General features: G+C 36.7%; 1 protein-coding gene across 1 annotated transcript in view; it reads left to right on the forward strand.

Annotated features, from left to right (window-relative positions):
- LOC124160663 (cubilin-like) overlaps positions 1 to 13,069 on the forward strand; it is a 270,327-nt gene that overhangs the window by 203,245 nt on the left and 54,013 nt on the right. The window contains exons 53-59 of the mRNA XM_046536589.1: positions 3,293 to 3,477; positions 3,900 to 4,040; positions 4,135 to 4,300; positions 5,430 to 5,621; positions 9,044 to 9,167; positions 11,669 to 11,895; positions 12,434 to 12,660. Coding sequence (XP_046392545.1) covers positions 3,293 to 3,477; positions 3,900 to 4,040; positions 4,135 to 4,300; positions 5,430 to 5,621; positions 9,044 to 9,167; positions 11,669 to 11,895; positions 12,434 to 12,660 — 1,262 coding nt within the window. The remainder of the gene's footprint in view (positions 1 to 3,292; positions 3,478 to 3,899; positions 4,041 to 4,134; positions 4,301 to 5,429; positions 5,622 to 9,043; positions 9,168 to 11,668; positions 11,896 to 12,433; positions 12,661 to 13,069) is intronic.

Raw genomic sequence — 13,069 nt, forward strand, 5'->3', positions numbered from 1 at the left:
AAGAAGACAGCGTTTTCTTCTACTGTCGGCGTCAAAATGATGTGCCGCTGTACTTAGCAAATTTATATCCTGGCTTCACTGCTTGCTATAATAATGAACTATACGTCATTTTAAAGGAAATTTTATCCTAAATTCTGATTTATTTTATTACAAAAAAATTCAAAAATGTAGACACGGCCAGTGCAATAAATGACTCCGCGCACCGAAAAATTAGCCGTTTTGTCAACTTCATTAACTTTGCAACTCAACCTAGGGAAAACTACTACGTCTACAGCATTCATCTTCCACATTAATTTACACTCATCAGTGCGGATTAATAAAATGGCTTTTGGTTATTTTTAGAACTTATATTTTGTTATAAATTAATGAAAATATTTAAACAATATCTTGTCCCATAGTTTACCCCGTAAGATAAAGGAAGTTGTAGATGGCAAAAAGAATGGAATCCAGAGGTGGTCACAAAAAATTAATCGCAGCATTCTTTGATTTTATTCTACGCCGTTGCTTGCTTTTCAGAAAAAGTTGAGTCACAATAGGAATGTTCCGCGGGCCTTGATTTGGAAACTGTGGAGATAGAGGAAGAAGTGTGGATCAGCAATTTCCATTTAGTTGGTTGTCAGGATAAACCAAGGATCCATTTAAAGGTTGTCAAGCCATTGTATAAAGATAGGACTGATGTGCACCACAGAGGAAATGGGGTGTTTGAGGGAAAGTCAAACCCAAAGTTGCCCAAAGAATGTGCAGTTCTATGTTGCTCTTTCCCCAGTTAAAACCAAATAGAAATTGGATTGGGATGATATTTTCACCACGGGTTCCAGTGATAGTGAGAGTGCAGGTGATCACGGTCATCGTCAAAGGTTATCCCTCTAGGATTTCCGATACGGAATTTTTAAGTGACAACCGATCGCAATGTCGATGAGCTCGCCTTTAGAGTAGGTTTCAGATATATCGTGACAAAAGCTACCAAAATGTATTAAAGACTCTGTTTGGAAAATATTCACATTTTAATGCTACTTTAGGAAAGCTTTCATTACAAAAGTAACTTATTAACACCTGAAGACGTTGTGTTTATTATATTGATCGAAGTGCGATTGACCGATTCTTTCTGCAGAATAGGAAGTGGCTTCGGGGTTTTTGAGTCACAAGATGGTAGATTGTGTTGGAAGTTCGTCTATATTATCGCTACTACATTGAAACATTAATAGTCTGGCTTCCTCAGAGCTTCCTGTCGCCCTCCAGGCAAGGTATTTTAAAGTTGAAAGTATCATCGACAGCGTCGAGGTGGAAATAAGTTCACCATAAGACTCTCTAGTGGACTGCCAAAAGAATACACATTTCACATGAGTATACGCTTTCGCCAATATTATACGCAAATCTCACTTTGTTATGAACTATAAAACATTTCAGATGCACATCAGCTACCTTTCCATTTCTCGGCATCGACATTTGGTGCCGACGAAGTCTACAGTTTCACTAAAATACCTTGCGGTATCATGATGGAATCAGTAACAGGAAGCTTGCTAGGATCAGCCTAAGAATAACCATATTCCTTCATCTTTACGCAATCTATCGCTTTCAATGAAGGAGAAATAGATCAAATAATAGCCCTGCAGTCACAATGAACAACTCTGATACGTCTGCACCTCAAGAAATGAATCATAACCACGCCGTCACTTGTATTCAAGTATGCAACCACTACTAAGGCTGTGCTGCCGTGCCTCCTCGTACTGAATTATGACGTCACTTTTCTACCAGCCAATCATCGGGCGTTTTCGATTCTCACTTGTATTTGAAAATTCTTGTGAACTTTGATTAATTAAATATTGCAAACCACATCATAAAATGATAAAAAAAACTTTCACCGTGGTATGCAAACATATATTTTTATATAATTTTGGGGCTCTTGATTATATCTGAAATATATGCAAGTTCCCTATTACATTTAATTTTATATTGTGTATCATGTGCTGAAAATTGCAGTCAAATAGTTTGCCTTGGCCCTTGCCATAGACAGGGATATCATACTGTAATTTATATTATTGTTTTTGTCCTGGTTTGTGGGATGCATGGTAAAGTACAGTAATTTTTTGTGTCTATGAGGAAGTTGTTTACACCCACCTTATCGAACAACCATGTTATTCCGGGAAACTGTGTGGAAAACAATGAAAAAACCCTTACAGCTCATGTTTATAACCAATATATTTGCATAATACATTATCAAATTATTTTAAACGCTCTACTTCAATGGGAGTTACTAAAATACTTGGATATTTTCTTTTGGCACGATAGTTGATGGTGTTTCTTTGTCACATAATTTTTAATACTTTGCAAGTGCAACAGATGAAGAATATTGCAATTCCTCTCTCTATCTAACCTATTCATCACTACACTTATGTTGCACAATACCCGTCCAATTTTTGGAATCTCGACCTCACATCCGTCTTCTTCTTTCTCGCTCTCATCATCCGATGATACAGCTGTTTTTCCATGGTTCTGGATTGCAGCTACAATGCCTTTGTCACTCCCCAACTTTTCTTTAATTGTGTACGTTTACCTTATGGCAGACATTGTTTTAACCCTAAATTCAATGGATAATAGTAATTTACATATTCATATAAATTAAGCCTTAGACAGGGGTGAAACAGCACATTCATCATTAAATGCTCAAAGCCTGTGGAAGTTGGGTACCTACCTTCGTTTGAGCACCTCAGTGCAAACGTAAGAAAGATTACTATCTTAATCTACCTGAATCTTGAAAATTATTATAGCCATGCGACAAACTTGTCAGCTCGAGTTCATAAGAAACAATGCCCAATTAGGAATTACTGGTTTTTTTTTATACGGCTATAAAACAATGTATTGAATATGTCGCCAACCGTGTTGATACAATTGCTTGAAGTAGTGCTGTTGGGATGCATTGGTAGTCACGCCAAGATAAAAATTCACCACTAAGTTACCTTCTCCTCTGCCTGCTCAGGTGGCTAAAATCGGATCACGTGCCGCAATATTATCTTTGAGTATTCCTCTGACTAGTCATAGTCAAGTGAGGTATGGCTTATCTTGGGACAGGAAAAATGTGTTTTGTAACTGAGGTTGGAAATCCATGGGTTCATATCGGGTTATTCACGGGACCAAAAAAATCGTATAAATGAGGTCATCGCATAACTGAGGGTTGTATAACCAAGGTCACACTGCACTACTGCTTTTGACTGTTACATTTCCAACTAGATATTAATCATCATTTAACTATCTCATGGATCAATTTGTAATTTTTGTTATGACTTTTTTGAAGGTTGTGGAGGAGTCTACCATGGGAAAACTGGTAATATATCTTCACCTAATTATCCCCGGCAGTATGATAATAATGCTGAATGTTTGTGGGAGATCAATGTGGAACAAGGGTATCACATTGGGCTAGTGTTTATTGAGCGGTTTCAACTGGAAGGAACTGGAAGCTGTTCACAAGATTTTGTTGAGGTATGCACATACACCTTTGATTTTTCCAGTGTTCTTAGTAGAATGTATGGTACTTGTATTAACCACCCAAAGTCAACCAAAGTAATGTTTTTTTTTCTAATTTTATCTTCTTCTGTCAATTAATAAAAATAAATCAATGGTGTGGGCTGTGTAGTATGTAATAATATGTCAATAACAACATTCATAAAACTATAAGCTTTATTCTCTGCATTATAGAAGGTACGTTTTTCTCAAAGTGTAAAGACTACATATTTTTACTTTAGAGCTGCTTTACCACGTTTGGATTTTAGGATCATGAAATTTCCATTTAAAATATTGAATTACGTTTCTCATATTTCTCTCTTAGAATCATTAAAATATCAGGAATAACAATGCTATGGAAATTCAAAGATACTATATGGTCATTAATTTCCTCTACCCAGATATTCAACTATGGAAATGAAACTTGGCAGACAATGGGAAAAGTCTGTGGCAGAAATATCCCTGGAGCTTTCAATTCCACTGGAAATCGCATGAAAGTGCTTTTCCGTTCAAGTGCCTCAACAAAAGGTGATGGATTCAAGGTTAGCAACATTTAATGGATACTGATATCATTTTCATCATGAGATGATAGACACTACCGTAGAGTATTTATATTAATTACTGTTGTGAACATAGGCCCAGTGGACTGTAAATTGCGGAGGCGTAATAAATAACAAGAAAGGTGTCCTATTTTCTCCTGGGTACCCTGGGTTATATGGTGATGATTTACTCTGTACCTATATAATCAATACACCAGGTGAAAATCTGATGGCAGAGTTTCAGGAGTTCAAACTTGAAAAAGGTATGTACCATAATGTTGCTAATTTGAAATATTCATAATATGGAGTCCTTGTCAAATATCTTGAGAGCTGTTGAGCGGATCTTTAATGGTGGGAGTAGGTACTTTCAGAAAAATATGAAGAAGTTTAAAGTCTCTTCTTTTGAAAGGGCCAGTTCATGCACGGAGTTGCTGAGAATTAATGTGTGCCAACTCGCATTGAATATACCAATGAAGAAATTCACCATCGAAAAATCATTTTGCATGACTCTATCTGTATCTTGCTACTGCCATCATTTAATTACTTCAAAGTAGAGTTTACCCTTCATACTTGTGGTAATAAACATGTTACAATGTGGAATACAAAATTAATGTTTTAATGCCATGAAAACAGTAATTAGAACTATAAAAATTACAATCGGGTGGTTTCCTATTATTTTTTTATTGCCTAAATCGAAAGATGGAGTGAAAGATGCCTGGAGTACTTATTTCACGCTTTTAGAATTTTAAATGACGATATCTATTTTTTGCGATAAAATGAAAAGTGAAAATTTTCAAGCGCGCGAAAACGCGACGCGTAAGTATGAATGCCGGGAAATCTCTCCGCGTGGCGTATTTCTGGTTCCCGCTGCCGTCCTGTGAGGTGACCTTGAGGCGAGGCTTAGCGCTGATACAACGCAGGCTGCTAGCGGGTAGCTGAGTACCCTGCTGGCTGGTAGCGCTTGGCTTGAATAAGGATTATTAATACCTTATCAAACCAGGAAAACTTTCCGACCTTAGCTAGTTTTAATAAGTGATTATTAAGACATGTTTCCCTGAGCTCTTCGCCTCGTGCATGCATTGGTAACCTCAGACGACGTATAACTCCTATCCTCTCCTATAGAAACTAGGTCCTTGTGATGTCACGTGGAGCGGCATCGCATGGGCGCCAATCTGGCCCTTTTCAAATGAGGATAAAAATGGACCAATGCCATTCATCTAAACCGGTATTTCTAAAACGAAATAATTTGTATATTATGAATACACTAATGGTGGGTAACGAATCGCAATCAATGCCTTTCGTTTTCTTTGATGAAGGAAACTACCCTATTGTAATTTGTACTTTTATAATTTAAACCTCAAGCTTATCATGTTAATATTTTGACATTTTTAGAGACTACGTGCAAGTATGATAATTTGACCATATATGCAATAGAAAACAGAGGACAAAGTCCGAGGCAGTTTGGGCCTTACTGTGGAACTGACAAGCCTCCTGTCATACGAGGATATGATTCCATTAGATTAGTCTTTCAAACTGATACTTTACTGCGGGACATTGGATTTCTGATGAAGTATAGAGTTGAAAGTAAGTATTTTTTGCCTTTGTTTCAATGTTTTTCCATTGGCTACATTTACTTTTATCTCAAATTTGATAATTTTACCATTTTATAATTTCTCAGATTTAAGTTTTTAATATTTGAGATACAGGCAAATGTTGAACCGGGTCTACTCTGTTCACCCTGAAAATTTCAAGTCGATGGCATAAATTGTTTACGAGTGAAATGTCACTAAAGAGACCGGTCAAGAGGTAGGTATGCATTCTTTTAAGAGGAAACTCGTGTAAAAATGAATGAATTATCAGTTGCAGTTATCAATGCTTAATTAAATTTTCCATTCAATGAAGGCCATTTTAATGATAAAAATTCATGAATATGTGAGGGTTGTCTGTAAAATAAGATTCCTAATGATTTTTCACTGTGAGAAACAAGACTTTTGACCTTGAATAATTCATCTCTGGAAAGCTTTGACTTTTTCCAATTTATCGCTTCTGATTTTTCTGTAAATGCATTTTTTTAATATGGCTTAACATCTTCTTCATGCCTAAATCATGGACTCTACTGCCATGCCACAAAGGTGGCTTAAAACCTCTTCTTTCTGATCCTATCTGGTTCTGAATTGTGTCCTGCCCAAGGCTGGTCTCAATGGTATCAATGTTAATGTAAAAAAATACTTTCTATTATATCTGAACTGGATAGATTAGGTATGCCGCTCACCTCTTTCTATGCTTTAAGCCTGTGAATTTTCCAAAGTTCTTGTGAAAGGGGCTATTTTCTGTCTCTACACCAAATACTACCGCGACAACTTCTAGTTTGCTATTGTCTGGGTTCCTGCCTTCAATTATACGGTGGAATCCTTAACCCTTTCGTGCCGAATGCCACACCTGTGCGGCGAGGATTTTCTTCTATAAACAACGAATGCCACACCTTTGCGGCGTGAATTTTCCTAACGTAAGCAACGAATGCCACGCCTGTGCGGCACAGGTCGAAAAAGTGACCGTGGCGGGCACAATAGACCCATGGACGCGGTCGCCCCTCGTGATCCGCCTTAGCGGTAGCCCAGTCCCTCCTTCGGCCGCTCAGGTCGACTCTCTCCTATCCTCTCCACGTGGTCAACTACTGTTATTTGTAGTGTGTTTTCCAAAAAAATATTTGTTGCTTACTTTTGATATCCAATGCTATCAATGAATTCATCTTTTTTTGCTGACCGCATGGAAATTTCAAACAAAATTCTAACGTTAATATCAACGGAGTTATAGAACAACTAGTAAATATACTAAATCCATCTATATCAAGGTTAGAACTTCGTTTAAAATTTCTGCACGCTCAGAAAAAAAACACAAAATTCATATTGAATGTAAAAAATTGATGCGAACAACAAATATTTGCATATATTTTGCATTAATATTTTAGCCAGTTGACCGCGGACTCGTCCTAGGAAGGGGTTTTTAATCCTTCTAGGGTCTGGGACAGAGGCCGAAGAAAGGGATCGGCACCCCACTGAGTTGGGTCCAAAAATGGTTGGGGAGGGAACCACTGCCTTCAGTCGACGCGAAAAAGCTTCGTGCAGGGGAGTAAAGAAAACTTTCAAGAGACTCGTATTGAGGAAGAATTTCCCTCAACGAAGGTCCGGCGCGAAAGGGTTAATTAGTGGCCAAACGCTCGATATGCTAAGCTAATGCCAGTCATTCATTATCAGTATGCTGTGCTTATTAATATATTTCTCTATATTCAACGAAAACATTTGAACAAAGTGGTCGTGTTATGCAAAAGCAAGACTTTAAGAAATACCGAACGGCGGCATATTTCTTAATATGCTGGAAAAAATACACAAAAAAGGGAGATAGGGTAGTGAGATCGATAGAATGTTGGCTTCCTATCCTGTGGGTCAGCATTGGAATTCCGGTGGCGTTGAAGATTTTTCATTGAATGCCAGATCCCTGTTGGGATGGGATCGGATTATTGGGTGTGTGATAGTATCCCATCCAAATTTGTTGATGAGATCAGTTGTCACACGGCCAAAGTGTGATTGAGCTGTTCTGTGGTCTTCCATATGCATACTCAAAACCCACTGTACATGAGCCTCGGCATATCCAAAGTGGTTGTGAAAATTTTGCCAATGCAGGTCTTGTTGATACAGGAAATCATCTTGCGAAGCACCTTAATTTCACCCTTCAATCTTTCAGCATTGTTCCTTCCATTTTTCATTTGTTTCATCGGAACCCGTTGATGGCCCAGACTGCTTTTTGTCATGGACTTCTATATATATCCATCTTTGAATACCCCACTCCATTTTCGCTAGTGTTACACACTCATACATTTTACTCTGTAGACTTCACATTCTTTTCAGCTGACGCAGTGTGTTTCGCACGTAAAAAATGAATCACAACTCATAATTCATACCTGGCAGGAGAAGAGAGTGGGACCTTCATCTCTAACGGCTAGCCAAGTCTGAGTACTGCAGACAGGGACGTGGAGAGAAGGAACTGAGCTACACTGTTAGATTGCCGGATCCCACCTAACAATATTCCTTGTAACTTGGGGACCTTATCTTGAAGACAACCCTTGTATATTCATGAATTTTTATTACTCCAATGGCCTTCATTTTATTGAAAATGTAATTAATCATTGATCACTGAAACTTAAAATTCCTTCGATTTGATGTGAATTTCCTCTTAAAAGAATGCATACCTACCTCTTGACGAGTCTTTCATGGCAATGGTTTAATCATGTATAATTCATACTATCGTCTTGACATTTTCAGAGTACATATATACTATGTAGGCCCTGTTCAAAATTTGCCTTTATCTCAAATATTAAAAACATAAAGCTGAGGAAATAATTTAAAGGTTATGTTATCAAATTTGAGATACATACAAGCAAATGTTGAACAGGATCTACATTTTATGCTCTGAAAATTTCAAGATGAGGTTTAAGCAAGAAATCTGTCACCAATACTGATAGGTTGAGCAGGATGCTTTGTACTCTGAAGGTAGTAAAATTGAATGATAAATTAATTTTAAATTGTTCACGAGAGCAGAGTAGGTTTGTTTGAATTACATATTTTTCCCTCAATGGGGAAAATAGCTCAAGAAAGTATTTATGGAATTAGGCATTTGTTCTTAATATTCCTTTCAGTTTTGTTATCTTAAAACATAGTAGGGTAGTGATTTTATTGATAATCTAACAGTTTTATTTTCTGGAAGGAAATATTTCAAAAATGTGCTAAGTATTAATCTAGACAATTTGCAGTTCAAATTCATAGAATTTCAAATGAATCAGGTGAATCAGTGTGTTGGAAATGAACTATTTTTTTGTTCAAATCTTGTTTACTAGAAGCTGACATGTGTACTCTGCCTTCCATCATCTTCTGATGGAAATTTTTTAAAAGTGAATGGTCTCTACAGAGTTGGCTCCTTTTTCCTAATGCCATTAATTCTCTTTTTTTCAGCCTGTGGTGGATTCATAAACAGCCCCAAAATGATTGAATCACCTACCTATGACAGTGTTTACTATGGTGGATTAAATTGTACCTGGGTGATTGAAGCTCCTGCTAACAAAGTTGTTGCATTGGTGTAAGTAAATGGCTTGAGTGAATACTTTAGTATAGTATCTCAATACACATATTGCTTGATCTATTCCATATGCAGCAAACTCCCGATTATCCGGGCTAATGATGGGGCGATAAGGCACGAATAATCGGAAAACATGGATAATCAAACCAAACATCCAAACTTTCACTTTAATTTCTTGAAATTTTCATCATTTATGTAAATTAATCAGTCTGTAATTATTTACGCACCTTGTATGTTATTTTAGGTAGTTTTCCAGAGTCATTAAGAGCTTTCTTTTCCCGACTGCAATCTGTTTAGCGGTGATAATGTGATTTCTTAATGGGTCCGTTTAATACCTGTTTCCCGAAAACCATGCATCCTGGCTGCAAGATCACTGATTCAGAAATGTGGTTTGCACAAATACTTCAAAACCACTGCGCAATGCTGGAAACCACGCTGTCAGGTGCCACGCTGGGTCTCATACAAGTTTCCTAGGATGCAGCTGCTGCACAGTGGGCCGAAATCGAAGAAAGCTGGCCAAAAATCAAAATATCAACTTTTTCATTTCGCACTGCGAATAGTAAATCAACATTTTGGAATATCTTGGGCATGTAAAACTGAAGTTATCTTTTTTCAAAATAATTTTGTTGAATTTTCATAGCTTGCCAAAAGTCAACTAAAATGTATGAAATCTTGAGTGCGCGATTTTTAACAAATATTTCAGTGTTTGTCCCTCAAGCAATGGAATGCAGTTAACTATTTGGAATATTTAATGATTTATGGAGATATTACTACTTTTCTACTTCATTAAAAGCGAAAATTTGTTATATTCTGATCCTTTTTTTTATTAACTTTATTATTGTTTTAAAAATATCACTGTTTTTCCCTAATGCTAGGATGGTAGTAGTTACTGTGTGGGAATGCGTCTACTGTGTCACAAACAATGTGTGGCCTGCAATCAGACGTCCAAGTAAACTTGAAATAATCCTTGTCAGCAAGTAAATAAAATAATTCCATTGTACGGAGGGGAATCTAATGGAAGTAATAGGCCCGGTGTAGCCATGCATTAAAATGCAAATATCCTGCTGCTTTTGGGTCCTATTTTCTTTTTTTGTAAAGATTTGGATAACATCGAAGGAGCGTGAACTCATGCACGGATAAACAGCACCCGGATGATTGAGAGTCTGCTGTATTTTCAATTTTATTATCTCCATTCAATTCTATTGATTTCTATGAATTGATTCCATTCCTGAAATAATATACAGTAGGAGATCAATAATCTGGTATGTTTAGGACAAGGCACATTCCGGAACAACAATGTTTCAGGTGAATAGATCACTTACCTGAATGTAGACAACACTGCCACATGGATTTTTTTCCTGGAACGTGTTGGCATCAGCGGAAATGATGCATTTTTGCATAGGATAAGTAATGAGAAAAATCTTGTATCTTGTAACCAATTAAATTCATGAAATTCATGATTATCCCATTTCCGCCCTGATAAAATGTTTGAACTTCTGATTTGCTCCCATCTCTTTAAGCCTTTGGGATTATGTATAATAGATTAAAAAATAAACTTATAGACAGATTAAGTCAATAAAACAGTTAGCAGCATATTTATAGCAATTTGAAAACAAATTAGAGTGTAGTTTTTCATCAAGCGCTTCACATACTTAGAATGGTAAGGTGCATATGTTGGAAATGGGTTAATTGTGATTCAAAAAGTTTGAAAAAGATCTTCATCATGACACAGCACAAAAAATACAGGGTTTTGGGCACTGTGGAGACCTAAACGAGGTAGTGAAAGCTGTGACCAAAATTTCTCATCATAAATGAAGTAATTTTCAGTATTTCTAACGTATACACACACTTTATGAAAGTGCAATATACAGTTTATTATTTTATTTATAATGGAAAACCATTTGATACATTATCTAACATTACTTTCTTCGTGACACAAATAATTTATTTTTAGCTCTTACAGTCCATTATGGCCCAAGTTTTCTCACCTTTTTCAGATCAGGATAACATTTTAAAAATAAAATATACAATGATAGAAACTTAAAAGCACTACTTTTGTATATAATTTGTGTATAATTTTAAACTCGATGTAAATTAAATGTTTGGGCTATAGAAGTGGAGCAGTTGTGATGCCAATTATCTTATCATTAATAGCATCGTTTTAACAGCTAGACTAGAAGCCCTTGTTTCAATTGCTGTCTCATGATTATGCTGCCTGTGTCTCCAGTCTCTTTCAAAATAGGGTGCATTATTGCTGCCTTATCATTCTTTAACTCAGTATCTTTCTCTTACCTTGTTTAACAAGGCATTCATCTTGCTTCTATCCCCAATGTTATTGAGTGGGATCTCCAAGGGATCCTTCCATCTGGGATAGTGGCTATATCATGTTTGTGTATACTTGCATCTTAGAGCATTTATATTAGGCCTTTATGTCATGGGTAAACAAAGTTCAAAGGCACCAGACATTACATGATGACAAATGACAATCACATTATTTTCAGATTCGAGTATTTCATCTTGGAAGGTAGTGGAACCTGCCTGTATGACCATGTTTCAGTGTATGACTCATCATATATAGATCCAGGAAAGAGGTTGGCCCGGTTATGTGGAAATTTGACCAATGAACCTCCAGCAATTAGATCAACCAGCCCAAAGATGACAGTACAATTTTCATCTGATTCATCTGTCCATTTAAAAGGATTTAAGGCTTCAGTCTCATTTACTTATGGTGAGTAATGTGTTTATCGTTAATAATTAAGAACATAAAATTAAATATGACATTATCAAAGCTCCACATGCAAAATACTTCTTGTCAGTTTTTAAAGCTGTAAAATGATTTCAGTCAAACTTCTAATTTACTAAGTCAAAGGGACCCAAATTTACGAACTTCAAACTTAAACTGGTAATGTGAGAGATTGTTTTTGTTTACTGTGGGCATCGTTACGGTCTTTATTTAAGAGCAGAATTTCAATGTTTGTTAAGCTCTTTGAAGTTATGTCAGACTATCAAGCTGACTGTTAATGTCATTGGCAGGTTTATTTCAACCCTTTCTTCCCCCTGGTTCAATTGACCTGACCAGATGGTTGCCTACTCCAAAAACCAACCTACCTTCATGAACTGCACTATTCATTATTTTAAGACTTAATCTTGGAAATGAACACTGTAAAAATATTTGTAGAAATAATGTTTACTTTTTTCTTTGTTTGATTTTACCTGCTTCAAAACTTAATAGTCTTAAAAGCTGTAGTAAATGTTTAATTTGGCAGGGGAATCAATTGGATGTGGAGGGACAAAGACTATACCACGTGATGGGTCCCTAACACTGTCCTCTCCCCGTCTGACTCAAAGTAATAATCATTATGAGCCTTTCTTGGATTGTCACTGGCTTATCATCGGAGCACCTCAACAAATACTTTCCATTGATTTCAAGGAAATGGATTTGATCTCTTGTCCAGCTGGTGCAAAATCTGACTGTGGCTGTGACTCTCTTGAGGTATGTTTTGCTGCAATGTTGATGTTTTGGATGCCTATATTCCTACAGCAGGCTTTGTAGTATGTGCAGCTACTGATACTTTTTATTCAGAAGTATGGAAAGAAAAGTAGATTTTTATTTTATTTTATAAGCATGGACTATTTCCAAATAATGACAATGTATATCTAAAACCCAGTCCTCAGAAAATGCCTTATATTTATAAATTTGGGAGTATCTGCACCCAGTGGCTGATCCATGATAGGGTAGGGGACTGAAAAGAGGGTAACCTCCTGGCAGTAGTGGAAGTCTGAACAAAATTACAATTCGATCTAGTGTAAATTAGATACTCGAAGGGGGGCTACGGGCCCATTATCCCTATCTGGATCTGCCACTGGATTTTAACTCACCAAAGGCCTGTCAAATAGGCCCA

This window comes from Ischnura elegans, chromosome 1, assembly GCF_921293095.1.
Source record: "Ischnura elegans chromosome 1, ioIscEleg1.1, whole genome shotgun sequence".
Lineage (NCBI taxonomy): Eukaryota > Metazoa > Arthropoda > Insecta > Odonata > Coenagrionidae > Ischnura > Ischnura elegans.